At 39.3% G+C, this 25211-nt stretch overlaps 1 protein-coding gene across 1 annotated transcript in view; it reads right to left on the bottom strand.

The window, feature by feature from the left end:
• stpg2 (sperm-tail PG-rich repeat containing 2) overlaps positions 1-25211 on the bottom strand; it is a 58284-nt gene that overhangs the window by 29218 nt on the left and 3855 nt on the right. Inside the window, exons 5-10 of the mRNA XM_041937967.1 lie at positions 22510-22625; positions 21033-21144; positions 16941-17048; positions 9538-9691; positions 7222-7385; positions 6860-6952 (exon numbers count right to left, since the gene is read on the bottom strand). Coding sequence (XP_041793901.1) covers positions 6860-6952; positions 7222-7385; positions 9538-9691; positions 16941-17048; positions 21033-21144; positions 22510-22625 — 747 coding nt within the window. The remainder of the gene's footprint in view (positions 1-6859; positions 6953-7221; positions 7386-9537; positions 9692-16940; positions 17049-21032; positions 21145-22509; positions 22626-25211) is intronic.

Raw genomic sequence — 25211 nt, forward strand, 5'->3', positions numbered from 1 at the left:
GACTTGGAGTGAACAGACCTTTATATTAAGAACTTTATATTGTCAAATATTTTGCTTTTGTATCAGAATAAAACTGATGTTATATGAAATATTTTAAACAGCATTGCTTACCAAACTTATGAGAAAACCCATACTGTGTTTTGATTGAACTCACTTATGCTAGTATACTACTCTTACACTATGATACTGTACATTGTGATGTAGTGTTGTTTTAGTGCCACTTTACCTCAACCCTTCTTCGCACACCATTGTTGATTCCTTACATTTGTTTCAATCAGATGGGAACCGTGGGTATGTAAATATACTACAACCAGACAGAAAAACAGTTTATGAGCATGACACAATTTTGTTTTTGATAGTCAGTAAAGACGTTACTACTGCCTCTGCTGCCCTGCGACATCAGAAAATCATACTTCAAAGCTGATGTTACTCTCAGACAGTTTTTTGTTGATTGACATATTTATTCAAGTATAATTCAGAAAACCGCATCCTTTTCCTCTGTGTGTTTTTTGTGGTTGCCATGGTCACGCAACAAGCAGCAGTGGCAAGTTTAAATACAAGTCTCACCATAATGAACTCAGAGGGTAGCACTGCACTCACAAGAGCAGCAGCCACATTCTCTCTCCTCGCCCTGTTACCCACGTCAGCAGCACGCCTCCAGTCATGGTTGTGATGGAAACAACAGTGGCGGCGGCAACCCCTTGCTGCTTTAAAGTACTTTTATAGGGAAGTGACGTGACTACTGTTGGAGAAACCTGTGTCTCTGCTTCGTCTTCGATGGATGTCTTACCTGCCTTAGTGGTGTAACATTGGGAGTCTGAAGCATCGGTTGAATTTATTAATATACTGTTATTATATTTCTATATATGTTTAACAGGATAAACCTGTGTACCGAAGGTTCCAAAATCATTTCAGTGCAGTATCTCAATGGATTACACTACAAATTTAACCCACTGCCCACCATTCACTATTGCTAACACCTCATTATTGAACCAAGGCCCTTGCTGTTCACAATCCTTCAATCTCACTGAGCATAACAATAGCCATCCATCAAGACCTCTATTAATCTTGACACAATTGGCAACAGAACAAAATCGACTGAGATGACGAAAGGCAGAATGGTATTAGTAAAAACTGACTGACAGACAGACAAAACGCCCTGTCAAACCTCTCTCCTGTCGTTTCAAGGGACAGGGCAATATTTCACTGATCTATAGATGAGAGAGGAATTCCACTGCCTCCGGGTAAAACATACGTCCAAATTAAATTCCATACTTATTCTCTTCCTGCGCTGCCTAAGGGTATCCCACGACCTCCGCAACAGAAAGGTCGTTATCAGGAAGGCTTGGCCAGGAGGAGGGAGGAGAAGGTAGGAGAAGGAGAGGAGGGACCGTGGAGGAAGAGGAGGAAGGAAAGATGGATGAAAGGAAAAGAAGAGAAAGAAGGAGAATTGTACAAGAGAAAGAAAGCTGGGGATCAGGAGACATAATGCTGGAAAAGAGCACTGGATTACAGAACTCTCATTTAAGATACACTCTACTTATAATCATCTCTCCTTTCAGATCTATCGTTTCTCAACAATGTTTCTGATTCTTTCTTCTCCACAGACAGGTAATCAACTCCTATCAGATCCAGACCTGTAGCTAAAGTACAGATCTGACATAGCTTCAAATATTTGAACTAGTTGATTTGTGTTTGATTTAGACTGTCAGAAATTTAAGCATCCTTTGAAAGACAGCACACCAGAAGATAAGAAAAATCAACCTAAATAAAGCATGCCATGCCTGTTATTCAGTATGTATTCAGCCACTGTTTGGCAATCTAATCATTATACTGTACAGTGGATCTGGGAAGAGACAGATTTGAAATTCACAGTTTAAAGAGAATAAATAAACTGGCCTGCCTCAAAACTGAACAAACAGCAAGAAACAAAAGATCTGGAAAATAAAAAGCAGAGCAGCTAATAGCAAAGACAGAGCAAATAATATAATAAATCTCTCCTGCAAGGCAGATAACAAGTCTCCCCGTTGCGTTTGCTGAAGCCCACAAGACAGATTCTGGCATTTCAACTGACTTGGTACATCTTTTACATTGCTGATTTCAAAAGTCATGCAGTGTGAATAATTTCTCCACTAAATGTCGACCTCTACCGCTGGATGAAGCTTTTATGTCAAAGTACAGAAGGCATGAATTTCCAAACATGAAACTAATAATAGAGACTTGCGTTCTGACTTTGTTCTTTTTCTTTTCTTTCTTGTCTTACTCCCCTCTCGTGATCGTGATTGTTTCCTGATTAGACAGTTTTAATATCTGTCCCAGTGGGGGGCCGTTACCAGGGATACAGCCTAGGCTGCTGCACGGCATGTGGCTAACTGTTACAGCTAAGACGTCCCCGGGTGATGTTTCATTAACTGGTCATAAAGGAGGCTCTGTGTGGAGCCATTACAAGTGGCCTCAGATCTTCTCCTTAGAGCATTCACAGGTACTGCCCAGAAAGGAGAAAAGAGTGAGATTGGGAGGGAAAATGGGAGGATAAAGAACAGTTCGATAAGTTATCGTTTTCTTTTTAGCTTTTTTGCACTTTTTCCCCCATTTTCTCCCAGTTTAGCAAGTCCAAGCCCTGCGTCAGTCCTCGTCACTGCTAACCCTGCTGTTTGCCTGAGGAGGGCTACAGGCAGACATGTGCTACCTCCGTGACACATGGTGCCACCAGCCGCTTCTTTTCACCTCTACCTCGCCAGCTCCCCACCTGCAATTGTGGCCAATTATGTTTGTGGGAGCACAAAATCAGGCTAGAGGTACTGCTGCTGGGAATTGAGCCAAGTTAAAGCCGTTGTTAAATATTTAATTACCCTGTGTGCTTGGCATATAATGAAGGTTTACCATTGATCATTTGAACTTGCAGGCCCCTAACATCCAGATCTATACAGTAGCTCCACTGTATCACTGCATGACAATGTGAAACACAAACCTTACATGGACTGTGTATAGTATGGCTGTCAAGCGTTCTACTGTCTACATTAGGATTTAGCACACCAAGAGTTCTGAGAGAGGCAAATCATCCATCAGCACAATATACTGCAGCCTGACAGAAAACTACACGGAGCCATTGTCATGAAAAATGGCAAACAGTGCAGACAGATATATGAGTTTGAGACTATTACAGAGGCGATCAGCACCAGAATTTTCAGCTTTCCTAATGAGACTCATCACACTTGCCTAGGTTCATTTGTGGTATGCACAAAATGTGAGTGATTCACATTATCTGAATGCATAAACAATGTAACATTAACAATAATGCAAATGTATAAATACACAAAAGTTGGTGCCTAAGTCTGTCCAAACTGCCATACAAAAAAGGAAAACTAGTGTAAAACCTGCAGCAGACGCCGCGCCCTGCCCTGCAAAACCAATATTGTTCACTATGAAGTTAATTTTATGATACTATGTTTGGACTATGCTGGGCACAGCAGGGTGGAACAGGGGAGTGGAAGATGAAGTTGACCCTGACCTCTGACCTCACTACGTAGGAAGGCAAGAGAATTTGAGAGATGGCTGATGTACTATAATATTAGTATGCTCACCTAGTAATGCAGGTGTACTTGGTGATATTTTCACGCGTACACCTGTACACAGACTCCCATCCTAATTCACTGGGGCAGTAGTTCTCAATCCTGCTGCTCTGGACCCAGAGTCCTGCTGGTTTTATATCCTACCAGGTAGTTAATTGCATTCACTTGGTGTCCAAGGTGTAAATCACTCCCTGATTAGACAGCAGGAATGAAAACCAGCAGGACTCTGTGTCCGGACGGTGAGGACTGATAAATACTGGGCCTGGTGAGACCTAAGCTCAGCTGTTACAACTTGTGAAACATAATTTTCAAAAATGGGATTTTTCATTAGTAAGACTTTTAAATAACAGCATTTTTCATAGATGTAACAGTTTATAGATCATTTAATACACGGTGGAAAATCCCCTCCTCTCTTTTGTGGTTAAACTAGCAACCTGTTTTTCATAATCATGGTAGGGGAGAGGAGAAATTTGATTTCCCTGAAAGAAAATCTGGGATGTAGTCGTTGTCAATTACGCCCGAAAGCTTTGGAACACACCGAGTAGCCAGCTCGCTGAATATTTTTAAAAGAAAGCTAATAACATATCTCCTCACTTTAGCCTTTAACTAGCTATGACATGCTGATACAGGTCTGAAACTTTTGTGCTTTGCCTCCCACTTACGTACTGCTGCGCTTCTTCTAAATTGCTGCATTTTACTTGATTTTATGCTTTCTACGTAATGTATTTTACCTACATTTTATTCATTTATTTTGCAGTTATATGCATTGTCGTCATTTTCATTTTCATCCTTATTCTATCTTACTTTTACTACCATTATCAAGTGAGTTTTATTCTCCATCTTATTTGATTTCTTATCCGTTTTTATGTCTATTCTGTCTTCTCTACGTGAAGTACTGACTTGATACATGTGATTTCTTTCTTGTAAAGTAGAAAGGTGCTATTAAATGTATTATTATTATTATTATCATATTTCCTAACCATAATCATAACCAAACCTTACGCCAAGTTTTCGCCCTAAAATGTAATGATTTACAGCATGGGCACTTGTCCCCACAACATGAGTAAATACATGGACACACACACACACACACACACACACACACACACAAACAAACAAACAAACAAACAAAATATGGCTCCAGTGAATGTGTTGCATACATACCTACCTAAATGAATGAAAACACCTGCTATAGTGAGGAAGTTAGTTATATCAGCCAAGTGTATAACCGAGTGAGAGATATGCATGAAAACTACAAGATGACAAACTAAGCCCAGTAATGTGGAGCACTACATCTTCTTTTTCCTGCCCTCTGTGATAAGTGCCGAATTACCCTTTCAACTCTGTCCTTCCAGAGAGCAGTGTAGTTTGCAGTGTTAAGATCAGTTCTGTAGACCTTTGCCTCAAGATTTAGATAACACTTCTAACCTTTGGAGTTAATCAGAGTAAACAGCAGCTGGTTCCCAGAAGGGTACTTGAAAATACACATTGTGTATCTTGAATATTAAAATGCTGCAGCAAACACCTGGAACACTTTTTCAATACTAGAAGTAAGATTCAATCGCTAACCCTCACATCCAACTTCTCAGTCTTTCTTCATTAGCACATTATTCACATGCAAGTAAACACCATCCTGTGTCACACAGGGAAAAGAAATCCAGCTTTCACAATTCAAACATTGTCACTTTTACAAATGTAGCACATTTGTTGCAGTTATTCTTTTGTTGACATTAATATTCAGGACTACTAATGCTGGTGTTAATTAATGTAAAAATGTGAAGAAAAGGGTCTTTGCAAAACATCTAAAAATAGTTACAATCATATAAAACACAGGCATAGAAAGATGGCAGTCACTGAATTTACAGTGTTTTCAATATTCACCACTTCATAGCAAGCAGCTTGAAACTGATTCACTTAGATAAGAACAGATAAGATAGTGAAACCTCCGTAAATTTACACTGCACTTCCAATTATTTTTGTATACTATGGAATTCAAGTTTTTCAATATCCAGCTAAATAGAAATAATATGAAACAAAACAACTACACTTAAATTGCATGCATTTTGACTGCTGCGACCTTAACTTTCACTGTAATCAATGAGGCTTGTCTTTTGCTAACAGGTCAATGGGCCGCCAGTGCAACAAGTGGTGCAACAATTAATTTCCCCCCACAAACTAAAACGAAAATGTCGGCAACATATATTCAAAAAATCCTGGCAGCATACCTGAAAAAAGTGACAGCAAAATAGAAACTTCAGCAAGTGAAATGAAAGTGGATAACATTGTAATCCAAAGGGGCACTTCTATGATGAAGTGTAGATTTGGCTGTTGAGGTCATTTCTTGGTTTCAAAATATTTTTATTCTCTTTCCGTTAGATGTATTTCATTTGACACTTGAGAGATTTGGTGCAATAATATTGAAACAATTGTAATTCCATAAAGATTCATCAATTTTCACTTCTTTGACAAATGTTGTTAAAATTCAGGTCACTGATTGAAAAGTTACTCTGAAGGAGTCAGCAGACTTCTGAGGTTTCGATAAATGGGTCTCTGTCAGGCACTCTTGTGTATCATTGCCTTAAGATTGATGCCCAGTGGTCATAGAAATACTCAGTTTTTTACTTTCTTTTCACTACTCCGGTATTAATAAATACCATGATATCTTAATAGAACATCTCTCTGTAACATATTTCAATATGAAATGTAATTATAGTCATAAACATAAAAGTAAAAGCTTTTATTTTAGTTTTAGGGCATACTCGAATAAAAAAGCAAAATTTTGAAATACAATTCAGTGAAGTTATACTTAGAAGTGAAAAGAGTCAGGTATATAAAATATGTTGTATTAGATTAACATTAACATCCGTTTGAGAGGAATAAAGTCGGGAAAGTGTGTGAGAGAGAGGAACAAGAAAGATGGCAGCAAAAGGGAAAAGAACATGGGAGAGCAAAGAGAAACTAATTATCATGAATTGTGACCTGTTTTCTTCAGCATAAATGAGCATTATGAGGAAGAGGAAAAGAAGGAAAGAAGCAGTCAAAGAAAATCAACTGCTGAAAAACAGGACCCTTGGCATAGTGGGTCAGATGCCACCGCTGCGATGGCCCATTTATGAAAGTAAGAATTTGGCATGTAATGCTGCTTTACTCCATCTTAGACTTTTCTGTTAAGCAGGATTCAACAGTGTTATAATAAAGACATGTTGTTAGGAACAACTGAGACAAAGACAAATTTAGGGGAAACTAGGAGCCAAAGAGCCAGACGGAGTAGGGAGAAAGACACTTACTTTGGCCAGTTGTGATAAAGTCAGACGTTCTGTGGCTGATCTGAAAACCGCAGTGTTCTGCTTTTTGTAGTGCTCCTCTGTCTTCTTTTCTGCCTGAAAGCAAACAGCATTCACACACATGTGCACACACATTACAATAAAGATATGAATGTTTTCTGTCAAGTAGTAATAGAACTTTATATTGAGTCAATATTTATTTATGTAGCCCAGTATCGCATACACAATGTGCCTAAAGGGGCTTTACAATCCATACATCCTCTATTCTGAGATCCTCAAGCTTTATATTTCAGCCTAATTCATATCAGGACTTCTAAAGACAGAAAGAAAAATAAAGGAATCATTATATAAATGCATAGTCCTACCTCATATTGTCCTGGACTTGGGGCCTCTATTGATTCCTTGTTGTGGAAGATGCAGCTGCGTGGAGCAGTGGAGCCAAAGCCTCCCTTCCTGGTTCTCTCTAAAAATGCCTTTTTAAAACTCTCCCGGGCTAATCCATGTTCGAACACATTGTAGGACCCTGGACCTGCACAGGGCACAGAAAGGTGGGCTTATTGTGAGTATTTGTGCAAAGTATGTCTTTAAATAGTCCTTTCACTGTCCTCAAATAAAATGGTTCAAGACCAGATCCTGAAGTGCTTATTTTCCCTAACACCCATTAGCTCTGTCCAAACCGTCACCACGATGCAAAGCAATCTACGCAGAAGACACAGACATCAGACACATGCAGCGTAGGTGTAACTTTGGCTTAGTGTCTTTCATTTTTGGCAGTGTGTGCAGACTTCATACAGTGTTGACTTAGGCTGAAAATAACACATGCACTACACCTGCGCCTCACAAAATTTCATATGGAGACACTCGTGTGTTTCTGCTATTTTAATTGTTGTCTTCTCAACAGTGCAGTGCCATGCCTGCATGTGTGAACACCTGCTTTGGTAACAGCTTGAAAAGAAAAGGCTCAAAAACACTGAAGACTGATTCTCCATATCTAATAATGCAGAGTCTGAGAAAGCCCCGTATACTGCAGTTTAAGAAAACATTCACAAGCAATTTAGAGATATATACATATACATGCATACATATACAAATACAGAAATATATGTGTGTGTGTGTGTGTGTATACTATGTATGTATGTATGTATATGTATATATGTATGTATGTGTTATGTCTCGTCGGGTCTGTTGAGGTGTTGTTCACTGGTGTCTGGTCTGTGTCTTGCACTTCTTCTTCTGTGAAAACTAATTCTCCTCTCGTTTCAGGCCCTTGACTTCCTGGTGTTTCCCGCCTGTCTGATTGTCTGCCCCACCCTGATTGTCTTCACCTGTTTCTTATTACCTCGTGTATATATTGTCTGCGTTTCCCCTGTCCTGTGCCAGATTGTCTTGTGCTACCCAGTGATACTTGTCAGTCTACCTTGCATTGAGAAGAGAGTCTTTTGTTTGCATGTTGCCTGAGAATATCCTCAGTGCTTTTTGTTGCACCTTTGTATTTTTGTTGTACTTTTGTTGCACCCTGAGTTTCTACTGTTTTGAAAGCTTCCTTAGTTTGTTCATAAATCGGCCTGGAGCCTTTTGTTTTCAGTTAAGTGTCTGAGTCATGCATTTGAGTCCAGAACCTTGAGCCTGTGTCAGCGTTATAGTATGTATAATTCCCTTACCACCCTGTCACTAACATAATAACTTCTAAAATTAGAGTCAGAAATTAAGAAAAAAAATAACAATGAAGCAAAGAATGCAAGTACATCTTCTGCCCGATGTCTCATGAGGTAAACATTTTTTTTAAAAATGGAGAAAGACCTGTAACATCAGCTGACTGAGTCATGTTTTGAGACTCCAAAAACAATTCTAATTGTTGGCGTGGTGATAAAGTCAGAAGGGTTTTTTTACATAAATGGCTGCTGTACAATGTAATATTTGTAACCTCAGCAATAAAAATTATTTGCTTATTACTTTTTATTTTTTATAAATATATTTAGATCTCCTATTAAATGTGTAAGATTAAAACAGATAATAATGAAAATACAACATAATGGTTCATTCATTTCCTGGAGACTTACCCTAACCCTAACCACTACTTGCCTAACCCTAATCCGTACCCTAGCCTTAACCTAAACCTATCTTACCCTAACCTTAACCTAAGACTTCACTCTAAAATACTGTATAAGGATTTACACATTTCAACCATTTATTCATGTTCACATAAAAGAGAGCTCAGTACAAGGATGCAAATATTGGAGGTGCAGGAGTGTACAATTGCAAGATCACGGGCACAGGTCTTCACAAACATGAAGCAGTTCTCACACACACACACAGTGCACAATAACCATTTTTGCACAATAATTCTCTTTTAGTTCATTCCAAAATGTTAATATGAGCTGCAAAGTTATACTTATTCTTAATAATTACTCGTTTGAGTGAACATAATGTCCATTAAAATCTGAACTTTTAAAGAACATCGGTTGTTTGAAATGAACAAGACACTCCATAGGCCAATAATATCTGACAGGATATGAATATCATATCAGACATCTTCTGTCAATTGCACAAACATAACAATGCTACATCTGGGCTGCATCAGTAAAATGTGTCTACTTGTATATCAAAGAGGAATATCACTTTGAATAGCATCCAAATTGAACACAGCACAGACTAGCACACACACAACCACACATACCGACCTGGTGTGGAGCATTTTTTGGAAGTGAAGCGCACTGCGGTGATGCCAAATGGGCTTTTCTTGACTCCTGTGGTCTTCTTCAGCAGCTCCAGGGCACAGCGCGGGTCATTGTATACACCAACAGGGGGCGACACTTCTTTCACATGACTAAACCTCTAATAAAGGGAGATAAATGGGAATGAGACAGACAAAGGATTGGTTACAATATGAGTGGTAAAAGAACATGAAGGAGGACAGAGGCTTGGAAAATGCATCTGAAGTCAAGTCCCAAGCACACAATTTAACAATTAACAGCGCTTTCTGTTGATGACACTGAGATCAGCACTGTTTCAAGATTACAGGCACATTTATTCTCACTAAAAAGTGCTCATCTGGAACAGAACAATAAATTCAGCTGTGAATATCTGCTTTATCCACAGGAACAAAAAATGACAAAGCAGTGAATCTCTTCACAGTCAGAGACATCAAGCAGAAACATAACCTGACCAAATATAGACTAACTGCCCACATGTAGACACAACTAAAAGTCTGTAACCACACTATGAGCTTTGTGGGAGTTTAATTTGTTTGATTTGAGGTTTTTGAATCAAAAGTGCTTATCCTTACATTCAGTTTGACATTGTCAGATGTAGCTCAGGTTTGATCACTCTAACCCTTCCTTTTCAAGCCTCAGCTCTACCTCTGCTCTGGTCAGGTCACATTCACATTGAATGGCAGCAATGGAAAAGATTCCCATGGTAATATAATAACTAAACAGGTTTTAATAGCTTCTGCCTTTTTTACTAATAGAGGCTGTGCAAGGAGAACGGACAATAATCAGTTCAGAAATGTTTATGGATTGAGTTTCTAGAGTCATGATAAAAAATAATATGCTTTCTCAAACAGTCTTAACATTGAATTACGGTACATTTATACAGATACTTTCAATTATGGATCAATAAAACTAAAAGTCTACAGCAGGCATGTCCAAACTATTCCATAAAGGGCCGTGTGGCTGCAGGTTTTCATTCCAACCAAGGAGGAGCACACCAGGCTGGACTCATTTAATCAGCTGATCTCAGTCTTCAGCTGATAATTAGGTGACCTCTTCATTGGTTGGAACAAAAACCTGCAGTCATACGACCCTTTATGGCACATATGTCAAACCGATTCCATAAAGGGCCGCGTGGCTGCAGGTTTTAGTTCCAACCAAGGAGTAGCACACCAGGCCAACCAATCAACATCAAGGAATCACTTAGTTATCAGCTGAAGACTGAGATCAGCTGATTAATTGATTCCAGCCTGGCGTGCTCCTTCTTGGTTGGAATAAAAACCTGCAGCCACACAGCCTTTATGGAATTAGTTTGACATGCCTGCTTTATGGAATAGTTTAGACATGCCTGGTCTACAGCAATGCCAGTGGCTCTGTGTGGTTTACTGTGTGGCATACTTAAACACAGGGGTGCTCTGACCTAAATGCTAGTGATAGCATGTCAATATATTGTTATGCATGCTGCCTGCCATGCATGTTATTATTCATGCAAATCAGCATATTCATATTGCTAATTAGCATGAATAGATAGTAGAATATTTACCCTGTACACCCTGTTAGTTTAGCATTTAAGCATTGATACGAATCATTAGCATTAAACACAAAGTACAACTGAGGATGATGAAAAAAGACATTCGTTTTTCAATATTTGCATTTTGTACAATGTATCCTGAGGGGACCTAAATATCTGTATCAAATTTCATGACAGTCCACTCAACAAATGTGAACCACAAAGTCAGTCAGTCATTGTCTGGGAAACATCTGACTGTCTTCTGTCTGAAGAAAATTTGATGGCAATTCATCCAATAGTAGCTGTTGAGATATTCCAGTCTGTAAAAAAAGTAGATGCTCTTAATATGCTATAGCAATCAAAAAAGGTGACACATAGAGGATCCTTGATTTTGGCTACATGATCTTGAAACTGCGTTTTGCAAAGTCTGGATTCAAGAGCAAACCCTTTAACAATTCTTTGATATTTGAGACTGGACCAAAGAGGTGGACCCATCGTCCATCCATCCAACAGACTGATTTTTGCCATTCATACCGCTTGTCTGCTGCTTTGCAATCCCAATTTCATGGCTAAACTTGAAAGGCAAAACACACTACAGTGAACCGAGGAAAAGCAGAAAGCACAAAAAACAAAGAACCAAAAACAAAAAGAAATAGCTGCATGAGAGAAAACAAATAAGAGAATAAAATGCATACAGCCAGAACAAAGTGGTGAGATGGGCACAGAGAAAATGAGATGGCGTAAACAGCATCTCCAACTCAAATATAATGATGCACACTATCAGGTATATAATGTTCTTCGACTGTTTTGCTGATATCAGAGCTGATTCAGTGCTGTAACTGCTTGGCAGCTTCACTTCCAGGGTATAAATGGGTTTATCTGATAGCCCATTATAACAACACAGGCAATCAAGGAGCCGAAGCAGATAAGTTGCCTTTTCAGTCAAAATAACTGAAGGTGAACTGCGTTTCAACGAACACAGCAGAGGGATAAAAAGAACTGGATTCCTTCAAATACCAGCATGTCCATGTTAACAACACTCTGCCCCCCTCCCCCCGACCCACCCACCCACACACACACATATACACGGTCGTGTTTCCATCACTTCTTGCACAGACTTATATACATTTCCTGGAAATTTACACTAACCATAACCCATATCCTAACCTTAACCCAAGTCTTCACTCTGATTTACATCATGGGGACATTTTGTCCCCATTAGGAGTCGCCACAATGTGACTGTGTAAACAGATTCAAGTCCACACAACATGAGTGTAATACAATACAACATGAGTTCACATATACACACAGACAGGCACAGGCACAGGCACAGGCACAGGCACACACACACACACACACACACACAAACACACACACACACACACACTGGTTCCCTGATATTACCTTAATAACATCTGAAACATAAAATATCTGGTTAGTTTCCTGAGAACAACTGATGCAAGATTCTCAAGTTCATTCGGTGTGCATGTGTGTGTGTGTGTGGCTCTGACCTAATTTCCCTGGCCACATGCTGTGTTAGTGCGTCGACCCTGTGATGTCGTCACTGACACCCACCGAGGAAATGTCTGTGAGTGTGAGTGTGTGTGTGTCTGTGTCTGTGTGTGTGTCCTTGCATGTGCATGTGTCACAAGTCATCTCCGATGCAGAACAGAGAGCGACAGTTTTCTTAGATCTTCGTCTCCCTGTGAGTCCGGTTCCATCTGACACTGTTACCCTGCGGAGGGATGAAGAGGAAACGAGGGAGTGAGGGAAGGAGGGAGGGAGGGGGAGATAAGACGAACAGCTGGAATCTTCCAGTTCTTGCCTCTTCTCTCCTCCCTTTGACTTCCCAATTTCCCAGTATCAAAGCATTAATATGACACTTTGTGAAAACATGCATTTTCCTCGATTCTCCTTGCCCTTGCTCCCCTACTAATCCCTTATTTCCCTTTTTGTTCAGTCCTTTCCATTTCTTCATTAGCTCCCATTCTTTTACTTCTCTTATTCTTGATATTTTTTATGGTTACAAGACTCTTCTGTTTCTCTCATTTCTCATTCTATTTAACTTCCCTCTACTCCTGTTTCCATTTCCTTCCTCTTTCTCCTCATTTCAGGATATTTTTGTTTCTACTCCGTCCTTTCTTTTCAAATGTCGTTTCATCCTTGAGTCCCTTGTGTCCCTGGAGACCATCTTCCCTCTTAGTGCTCCATAACTTTTTATAAGTATAAAAAAAAACATTAAACTTTAAACGCTAAAAGCCACACAGTTTTAATAAAAATCATGTGCTTTGGATTTTCTCATTTTTATTCATAAATGTCAACACTGAGTAAGCGCATAGCCTTAAGGCCATGAAACCCATTCAAAATAATAAGACACTCAATCCTTAACAACTGACTGTAGCTGACTCTGCACTCTGACCTCCTAAGAACACAAAATAAACACTCTGCTACAGGCTTCAGTCAAGTACCATATATGATGTGGAATACAAAACATTGTAATGTAAAGAAGTGTGATGATGCCTATGACAGTATTTAAGAAAATTAGCTTTTCGGGATTGAAAATTGTCCCAGTGTTACATGGTGTTTTATCTCTTATGAGCTGTCAATCATCAGGCAAACTTTTTACAATCCAGCAATAGTGACCCTCAGCCCTGATACACAATAAGTTTGCAAAAACATGAAGCTGAAGACTTGAGTGCAATGTTGAGCAAATTGATCACTATATATGATATACTGCGAGATGAGATCTTGCCAAAATGATGCAACTGAAATAACCAGTTATCATTATATATTTTCCAAAAACGTACAGATAGAAAGGTGTCTGAGACTAAATGTTCTTCTTTATTCGCACAAATTTGACTGCGGGATTATTAAACTAGTGTCTCCACCCTCTTTTGTCCAAATCCGATCACTTCAGTACGTTCTAAACTTTGCTGCCTTTATTCTCACACGCATTTCCCCACATCGACTCATTATTCCAATTTGACTTAAGTTGCACTGGCTTCCTGTTCAGTCCCGCTTTGAGTACAAAATCCTCACGTTAACCTACAAAGCTGTTAGTGGATCTGTGCCCCGTTATCTCTGTGACCTCATTCAGGCGTGCACAGCCTCCCGCCCTCTGTGCTCTGGTAGCCTACCCTTTCTCCAACAACCCCGCTCCAACCTGAAAACCATGAACAACAGAGGCCCCAGACTACGTGGAATGCTCCACATGAAGAGATCAGGGTTGAGCTCAGTCTTCACAGCTTTAAGAAATGTCTTATAATGCACCTTTTTCAACATACTTTTAGAAATCTGCCACTTACGCAGTTGTTATGACTTTTGTTTTTGTATCACTATCTGTAGTTTTGTATCACTGTCTGTTGGCACTTTGGGTCTAGAGAGCTTGCAAATTATTATTAATGTCATTGTTATCAAGTGACATGCATGCACACACACACACACACAAACACACACACACACACACACACAGACTACTCCCCACACAAACACACACACACCTTCCTCAGTGATGACATTACAGGATTGACACATCAACACAGCATGAGGCCAGAGACAGAAGCTACAGACATACAAAATCTTTTGCTCTTCATCTTTGCCTTTTTGTAAAGCCCAGGGTGGTTTGTGTCTTTGCAGTGACTTTATATGCACACTGCTCACACTCAGTCTCACCTCAGCTTAACAATGGAACTGAGGCTTTGTTTGGTCGGGCATGAGGGCACATACACTGCTTCTGTTGCTCCATCGCTCTCTGGCTTCATTAAAACACATTAACAGCCATTCTGTCAGTGTGGTGCCCACAGAGGCACCATGCATGGATAACATGTTTGCCTTGGGCATGATCTTTCTTGAATGTGAAGTATTTAACATTTCATGTCATGTGTGTTTGAAATGGAAAAATAATTAAAAAGTCCACTTTCAAAATTAATGAAGCATTAAGGTTAGTCTGTCAGTTCTAAAGAGAAAAAGATATGTCCATGAATGAGGCTTTACCAAAGCCAGTAGGGCGGTGTAGGACTGACAGATGGACACAAAGACCAGTTCTACAACTGACTTTGAATAAACACAGTTTGCTTTGGCCTTGAAACAGCGTGTCGTGTAACTCCTTCCCCTCTTCAATACTCACTCCATTTCTAGCTCAAATACTTCTCTCAGTCAGTTTTCCTCTCAGATATCCATTTCCTCCTCCAGCGACATTGCTGTACTTGTTCCTCTCTTCCTCTCATTTCTCCTTTTTGACTAAAAGCTCAATAATTCAAAATTTTTCATTACCCCACAACTAATTTTACATAGGCTGAATCTTGTTTAAATGGAAAGTGCAAATCAATGATTGGCATGTTTCCAACAACTGGGCAATGTATATTATAATTCTAACAGTTTGAACGTCATCTGTGGGTATGTGTGTGTGTGTGTGTGTGTGTGTGTGTGTGTGTGTGTGTGTGCGTGTCTATACAGGAAAATGTGGGTGTGTTCATTTGACAAGGCATTTTCATGTCATCAGTACTTGCGGACCTGTCTGTATAGTGTTTATGTTCCTGTATATCTGACTGTTCTATGTATGTGTGTGGGCATACGCCGTCACGTTGTGTGTGTCAGAGTGGTGATTAAAACATCATTCAGAGAGTTTCACCAGAGTGAATCAGTGGGGCAGTGCCACAGAGGAGTTCAGCTATTCCTGAGATGTAAAACTACACATTTTCACATCCTTCATCTCCAGTCCTCTGAGCCTCTTAATAAACTCATCTTCACCCCCATCTGAAGAAGCCCTCCACTCTCAGAACATCAATTAAACAAGCAAAGCCTGACTCAGTGTCTTGGATCTGTAGCTTAATCTTACATATTCCATATTAAAATCCACTCTCCTTTGAGAAATTGTAAATTGAATGTATTTGCCTCCCATAGATTATGTCTGAGAAGTCTTTTCAATAACATCTGATTGTTTTCTCTCTGTATAGTCAATTATGTAAAGTAATACCACTAAATTTATGGATCTAAATGTGTTCATTTCAGCCAGTAAAATCAACATTTGTGCATGGCAATCTCCCTCTCAGGATCAAGCCTGATCTGTATTATTAGAGCACATATACAGGATAAAGATGTTAAATTCCTTTTTGCGTAGCTATACATAGCTTCATGAAGTTACAAAGCTACCTAATACAAACAGTACAAGTTACTGCTGTTTCTTTAAGCAGCACTAATCAATATTTACATATTAAAAATGGATGAAGTGACTATGTGCAACGTGACAGGTGTTGCTCTGGTAAACCCGCTATAACCCACTTCTTGCTCAGCACCAAATGGCACACAGAAAAAGTCAGCAACAAGACGGTGTAGCCTTATGTCTGTTGGGTTGGGCTATTACCGAGCTCATGCATCAACTCGATTATAGCCCAAAGCACCATCAGCATTGGTGTCCACACAACTAAAAAGAACAAATTCTAATTTTAAATACGTTATCTTTGTCAATAAGTGATTTAATTGAATTACAACTTTTCTGATTTTTATGAATTATATGAAGTTCTGCTGTCATTTTTGTACTCTATATATCATTAGACAATCTGGCAGAACCAGATAGTGGCTATGGTGGAATGAGCAAAATTATACTTCCTAGGAAGAGATCACTGTAGTTCTGGAGCCTACAGTTGAATGCATGCAGACATAGAATCAATACAACCGGACGGTGAAAGCAAAAACAGAAAAACTGAAATAGACCCTGGTGGACAAAAGCAGTGCTACAGTTGCTAGAGAAAGAACCTGCTCAAAACTGTACAACCTAATTCACCTGAAAATGCACCTACAGGCCTGCACACAAAGCACCGAATGACTTCTCTGTAAACTGTGTCCAGTTCTGTTTGATTTGTACCTCAGTCTGAGAGAGGAAGGGGCAAGAGAACTTTGACAGGTTACCACTGGACTTCACAGGCTTCTCAAACTGACTTCTGATGTGATACTGGCCTGGACCAGGAACTCCCTGTAGGGGAAGCAGAAAACAAGAAATACATAAGGACAAGGTAATATTTGTAGTTAGATGTTTGGTAACATCTTCTAATTGACACAACTACATGATGCGTGATAAGGAAGCAAGCCTGAGGAAGCAAAAAGAGCCACTGAGAGCAAAGAGGTAATTGAAGAGAACCTGGAGGTGAGAAGAGGAGGAAGTGTAAATACCATTATGAAGATGAGCTAAATGAAAGAGGCAGCAGAAAAAAGGAAGAACGTGCAGACGATTGAGCAACTAAAAATAAAAAAAGCACAGTCTCCGTTCTGCAATGAAGTCACTTATGTTTAAAAAACAGACATGTGTGCATGTTTGCTCTTTCATAGTCATAGGAAACAATCATGTCAGGTGCCAACTCAAGACTGCTGCACCATTTCAGTGCAGTAAATATTGTAACTCACTAACCAGTTAACAACACCAGACCTCACTGTCATAGAGATGCTGACAGTGAGAGGTAAGGAAACACACAGACACACGTTTTCACATTCCTAAGTCCAGGGCCAGGACATTTTTGTATTTGTGGTACACCCACAAGGTTGCTGGGCCAGAGGTGCTTTAACTAGGTCTGCAGTAAAACAGCATGGATTTCTGTGGAGACTGTTAGCAGGTAAACCCAAATGTTGAGGAGGAAGAGTGTGGAATTCCAGTACAATATGTCTTCCCCATGCCTAAGGACAGCTCGATTTTTATTCATGAACATTCACTACAATGTGTTCTTGCCAGACACAAGTTCCTTGTCCTCAGAAACTGAAATGTCACATACAGACAAACAGTATGTTGATGTACAATAAAGCTGCCACTCACTCTTCTTAAAATAAAGTGCTTATGGGATAAAGACGCAGAGTGCAACACCACATGTTTCACTTCAGCTCTGTGCTAGACCTGCTCAGTGTCAAATAAGGGTCAATAAGATTTTAAGCTCACAAAATTCTGTTCACAAATAATGTCAGAGCCTACAGTTATAGACTGCCCTTCAAAATCTGCATGAGGAACTCAAGTTTGCCAATGTATAGAAAACATTTGTAATTATGAGGGGAAAAGGTGAGAAACTCAAAAGATTTGCTTTTTGCTGTCGAAGCCAAAATATGAACTAATAACTTAAATGTGTGTTTTCATGTGTAACTGCTGAGTTTCACACACACAGGTTTCTGCTTTGCATATGCACTCAGACGTTCACAAAAGCATCTATGTTGTTATAATTTTAGCACAACTTTTCTTCTACAACTACAAATCTTTCTCATACAACCACAGGCTTTGACATTATCTCTGAACACCATTTTACAAGTTGAAAATAATGACCCTTATTTAAGCCTGTACAAACACAGTATAATCCCAATACATTTAACCGAACATATTGTGCAACAAATATGTCTCAGTGGTTTGCTCAGTTTTAAGGCAGGTAATCCTAGATCCAGTTGTGCTAAGTTATTTTTTTCTTCTTCTTTTTTTCCCCTGTGGGAGCTTCCCCCTTTCTAAGAATAACAAGTGCTGCAAAAATAACAGCATCATCCATGAAATTGTTAACACAGAATTCACAGCATTTTAAAGATGCACTGACAGTGAACTTCATATATATAGGGTAACATCAGACATTGCATTGGTACAACTCCGTTTTGCTTTTGATTGGGGGATACACACGATAATGGTTTGTTAAAGTGGTTTGTTCAGTCGTTGCCCTTGCCATGTCAGAATGTCTACTTAATGGGAAAATCCCACACACAGACTTCTAAACTCTATGGGACGCCAGCAGCCCCAAGCCATTAGAGGCAGACTGTCTGCTGATCTCTAGGAAGTAAAGGTGTTTGTCCTGAGTGTCCCCACTGTGGGTAATGACCCATCTGGTCAGTTTATGTGTGTGTGGGAGTACATGCGAGTTGAGGTGTCAGGTACTAATGATGACGGATGGAGGTGCAGCCATCACGGTAGGGGGTCCAAATACAGCATGGTACACACACATACAACCATACACAGAAGGCAAAGTTGTTGATTCAAAGTCACAGGATGAATTATAGTATTTTTACTCATTGGTATTTATACTCATTTTTACTAGCCATACATTATATAAATAGAGGTAAAACAAAAGCAATAAAATGTCATGTACAATGAACAATGCAAAATTTAAAAAACCTAAAAGAGAGGCAGCAGAACAAAATGTTCAAAGAAATAGAGGACGAGAAGAGGTAAAAGCAAAGGTGTGAGTCCTTGACAGAAGGGATACGTTCACCTTTCTCTTCACAAATCCAGTCCCACATTTTTCAGACTCTGCCTCACCCACTCTAACCCTCCGACCGGAGAAATAAGGCATCACAAAGCATTACTCTGCCAACACACTCAAGTTCATATGCAGGTGAGTAACTCCCCTCAACTCAACCGGCTCTAGTGTATCAATGTGTGTTCGTATGTGTGTGTGGCTGCCAGTCTGTGATTAGACCTTATGTTCTATTGCCCTCTATGGGCAAACAGATGAACTAATGAATTACAACAAAAGAGGGAGGAGGGTTTGAATCATTTCATCTTAAATTGACTGTACTTGAGTAAATCCAGAATAAATCCAAAGTACTTACCTTGACTCTGTTCTGACTGAAAATCACGGGGCGCTATTACGACTCATTCTTAATCTGGAGTTTTCAAATCTCATTGTATTAAGAATGTATTAAGTGCAGAGAAGAAAGAGAACAAGATGTTTAACTGCCAAAGAAAAAATTATGTCTGCTTCAGCATAAAAGTAGTCCTGAAACATGTCAAAGCATCACAGTTTAACTTTGAATGTTTTATTGGAATCACCACAACTTTATATAATACGTTAAGCCTAATTGACAAAGAAACTATAAAACATCATGAAGGTTTTTTACTTAACTGTCAGGATATCTTTACTCTAAACATTCAATGTTTCCCACAGGTTGAGAATGTATTTGCTGTAGTCAAGTGCAACAGTCAGAGAAAAGGGGTTGTATATACTATAACTGAGTTACATCTCAGCTCTTACAATCCAAGACCCCAAGATACAAAAGATGACAAAATATTCAGATATTACTGTGTATACAAACTACAAACTAATAACAGGTTCTCAAGGTTTCCTGCATCTCTCAACAGCAGAGCTAACATTGTGTGCTTCAGCCCTTTTTTCCTCAGTTTTTTTAACTCTAAGGCTTGTTAGTGGGTAAAATATTTGGTAATGTCATCTTGTTCTGGCTGCCAGTCACTTGTACTCTTTAAATGGCACACAAGAAACAAAAATGAGAAAATATTTTCAGGTGTGCTCTCCAAATAAGTTAGATGAATGTGAAATTACACTGATGGCTGCCCCGTTTACTGACATGTGTTAAAGCAAGACAATTTAAAATTTGAAAGAACGCATATTCTTCCTCTTACAAAAGTTGAATTCATAATTAAAATGCACCTTTGTTTAATTCAGTGCTCTAAGGAGCTTCTTGGGCTCATTTCCAGCAGCATCAGGGAGCAAATAAAGCTCAGATAAACCCACTTAGATAGACAAAGTTAGCGATTAGCTAATGAACATAGCAGCTAAAGAGCCAAATATTTACCTCAGGGGTGATAGAGAGCAAAAAAATTGGGAGGAGAGTGAACATTGGACTCACATTCATCAGGTGGGCAGAATGGTTCCAAATGAGTGCTATTATTGCTGTTTAGATAAGCAGCAGTTTTCTAACACAGTAACCATATCAACTTTAATAAGGTGATAATATGTCAGTGTTGTCTTTGCAGCTTGTTGCACTGCCCCAAGTCCCCCCAAAAATCCATTAATGCAGTTTTAATTGCCACTTGCTGTCACAGTGGAAACAGTTACATAGACTCACTTTAAAGGACTACGTCCCCCACAGGGGCAGAGCCTGACAGTGATCCCAATCCGCTAAGGTTTTTATCTCTTACACTTTCCATTCATCTAAGCTTAGCACAACATGGACACAAACCCCCACAAAACAAACGCATACTCGCCTTCTTTTCCTCTTGCTTGGGCACCAGTTCATGGTAGCGAGGGATGATTAGCTCAGCTCTGCTTTTCTGCTCCTTTTGAAGATTCATATTCTCATAGTGCGTTTTAAGGTCTCTGAGACAGACAAAGACAACAACAATGTCTTTAAGAAAAGGAGACACAGACAAGCATATTGAAGATATAAAAATAAAGAGAAGCAGAGAGAAAAGTGTTTAAAACCTTATAAGAGTATAAATAAATATAGGAGAACAAAGTAGGAGGAATGGGGACACAGAATATACTGAATGAGAGGGAGGAGATTTGTGTAATGGAATAGTAAATAGGATGAGATAAAGAAAGTAGACAGATGGGAGTAGAGGACTAGAAAGAGAAGAAATGAATTAGAGAAGGAGGAGTGAAAAAATAATACTCTGTCAGCAACTGCAACAGGAGTAAATACAGCATTTTTTCAATCAATTTTAAATTATTCCAATAATCACGTGTATCAAAAACATATTTGTGTGGGCATGTAAATACCTGCCTCCACTTATGTGTGTGCTCACATGAACACTTTCACATAAACACTATTACTCTGTCGTTTCCTTTATGAACGCTGTAGCTGGGCTGGATGTGTGCCCACCGATGTAGAAGTGCTTAGTAAGGGCCATTCTCTGAGGCCATCAATAGAAATGCTATGTGAGAAATGTCAAACATAATGCCCCGGCTGTATGATCAAAGTAATATTTTACATTGGCGAAACAGCTCCTCTGTTCAGCACACATCTCAGTAAGAACAGTGAAATTCTGAGATTAGATGCCCTGGAGAACTTATCAAGCCAACCTTTTGACTCTTAACCCATGCTTCAAAATGTGAAATCATGAGGGTTTTTTTTCTTTCAAATACATGCATTGCTTATCCAATTTAATTCAATATCAGTATCGCAGAATCACAGATGATGCTACATAATTATTAAGTTAGGAAAGTTCCTAAGGTAATGCTAACTTCAGCAGTTCCAATAGTGAATTTAAAAGCTTAATTTTTTTTGTTTGATAATAAAATAACGCTGTCCCCAAATGGTTTACATGATATCAAACTGAACTGAAAGTGACAGTTTGACATTTTGGGCAATACATTTATTCAATTTCTTGCTAAGAGTTAGATGCAAATATCAATACCACTCTGATGTTTGAAGGGTAAATACAGTTGTATAAGGCTATAGCCAGCAGCTAGTTAGCTTAGCATCCCATACAACCACAGACAGAGCTGGGCTAGCTAAGGGTCTTACAAGCTAAGATAACCAGCCACTGGCTACAGCCTTATATTTACTATAAAAAAAGGTAGAGAAAGGTATCAGCCTTTTTTGTCTTTCTGCATCTTTCACAAAATGTTGAACTATTTCTTTAACACAGCTGCTGGGCCACTGCTACGACAACACTGTTGTTCACATGTCACTGCCGCTAAAAATGTATTTAATACAGTACCATGTGATGTGATACTTACATCTGAGGGTCATAGTGTCCTGGACCCGGTCCCTCCCCCACTGTCACCTCACCTCTCTTCCCTGTCATGTTGCCAAAGTGGACTCCCTTATACTTCTGTGCAGAAGTCATCTCTGACTACAGAAGGAGAACGAGTGAGGTAGAGAACATACAGAGAAAGGAGGTGAGAAGTGGATGAAATAGAGGATTGGTCAGGGAGAAAGAATGAGGAAAAAGAAGATGATGGGAGGAGGGAGACAATGAGATAACAGGGGGATAAATGGTTGAGCAAAGAAGAAGAAGATAGAACTAACACATTCACACTTATCTGGTTTCTCTTCTAGCCAGGGCTCATGAAGTTGGGGCTGAATGAAATGTCGAGTCCAGCCAAATGGCAGAGTATGTCAGAGATCTAGGGGAGACCCTCCGTCCTTTCTTATCTCTGAGTTATACAGCCTGCTTCCTCTGCCTCCGGTCTTTCAGATAGGACCAGTTCACTGTGCAGCTTAACAACTGAGAGGGACTACGTCTGGAAATAAATTGGCCAGCTGTCGCCAAACAAATTTTAAGACTTTATGTGTGAGATTTTCTCAAAAATATATTGCAATGGTGCTGCTAAAAAATAAAAAAGTGAGCATGACTGCTGGATTTTCAATCTTCATAGAACCTTTCTTTGGAACAGGCAAGTTAGCCTTTAGCCATGCTAGTGAGCCAGTGAGACTGTTCTCAGACACAGTGGTGCTTTGAGCTAAATGCTTAAGTCAGCGTGCTCAAAAAGACAATGCTAACATTGCAGATATAAGGTTTACAGTATCTTAGTTTAGTGTGCTAGAATGCTACCATTTGCTAATTAGTACTAAACACAACAGTACAGGTTCCATTAGTTCTGCAGGTATCTTATAAATTTCCATACCGAGTGGCGCTACAGGGAAAATCAGGGGATCACTTAAGTCTTTAGGCTTCAGCCTGGCAGGATCACAACCCTGCCCTTTCTAGAGCTATGCCACTAGCATGCTAGAAACACCACGGCAAGGTAAATAGGATAAATGAAATATAAATTGATGTAGCTGTGATAAGTAAAGAAAGCCTGGCACTGGAGTTTTTAAAGACCAGACCTAACTATATGCTGTCAGTTTATGAGCAATGTTATTCATCATTTTCATAGTGAAAAAACATAAGTAGGATAAGGAAGTCATTTTTCTTAGAAGGCTTCAACAGTTCAGTTCCCAATTGACTTCAATTCACATTACTGATACTGAAAGAACTCTGCTGGTTTTCACAAAAAAATGAAAACACCTGTACTAAAATGAGACATTTACAACTTCCCTTATTGAATCAGAAATCAAAGTGTCTCAAACCCTTCTCTTTCATTTCTAACTTTTCCTCGACCCAACTGTCTGTGTCTACTCTGTGGCTGAGGTCTCAAAAAGTTTCTAACTCTACGTGGTGCCTGTCTCCTTATCTCAACTTCAACAGTGACTGGAGGACAAGATCTGAGGTTCTGTCCCCTGTGATCTACCAATCCAGTTTTGAGGAGGGTAGATAGGAAACAAGGATGTTCAGATGCTTCAAGTTAAAAAGAAAAACATAACTGTTCTGCTTTGCACGCAGACACATACAAGCACCGTGATGGTATCGCAGCTGGCATTGCGTTCACAGTCACAAATTGCCTATTTATGTCAAGGAGAGCTTTTAAAAGCAAAACAAAAACACAGCTAGTGGGTATAAACATATTCATTCAGCTTTGATAAAATGGAATGGCAGGCTATTTATTATTTAAATGAGAATAAAAAAGTCTACCATAAATAAAGGTTTATGTCAGTGGGGTCGTGCGTGGGCAGGATCCTGCAGGCTGAAATTGTTGGTGTGCTTTCTACATAACATAAACTCAACACAGTATGGGCTTGAATCAGATTCAGGTTCTATGGAGAGGGCAATCTTGCCCATGTGTCCAATTCTATTTCCAGTCTTCAGACCAACTGTTGTTGTGTAGAGACTGAATAATACTTGATTTTTGGGGAAGGATAGTTACAGAAAAACAATGAAGTTATTATTAATATGGAGTCCTCAACAAAGTAAAAAGTACAAGCAAAAAAAAGTAGAAGAAGAAGGTAGTAACAAACACATAATTCCTACACCAGATTTTGGTGTGGTAACTGCTGGTATGTCCACACATCTGTCATGAATGCAGCTAATTCACTACTTGGTCAGTTAGAATGTGTTGATTTATCCTTTCCAAACTGATTCAGGTGCTCTGTCTCCTTCATACTAACACTGTCTAGGCTCCATATCACCAGCTGGTCAGCTGTGTCCAACATTATATATTTTGGTGATAGTGTTTTGAAATTTTATTACTGAATTATGCACAGTATTTTTTTTACATATTAGCCATCATACATGAATGCAGCAATATGTCTGCGATAAGCCTGCATCTGCCAAAAACTACTCACTATTCCAACATATAATCTCATATCTATCTCTAGTTCTGTGCACAAAGTTGTAAGTATCAGTCAATGCATTAAAGTAATTGTTCTGTCAATGCGGACGTGAGCCATAAGTTTAGGGTCAGTGGATAAAACCGATTAAGATGTTTTTGTTTTTCTCTATAACATGCTCTTTTGATTTCTGTCTAATGCCTTATCATTCAGAGGCTGCCCCAGCCACTTTGAAGTTACGTCCTCAGACAACCACTTAATTCCGCCTCTCCACACTTTTGAACTCAGT

This window comes from Chelmon rostratus, chromosome 5 (genome assembly GCF_017976325.1).
Source record: "Chelmon rostratus isolate fCheRos1 chromosome 5, fCheRos1.pri, whole genome shotgun sequence".
NCBI classification, from domain to species: domain Eukaryota; kingdom Metazoa; phylum Chordata; class Actinopteri; order Chaetodontiformes; family Chaetodontidae; genus Chelmon; species Chelmon rostratus.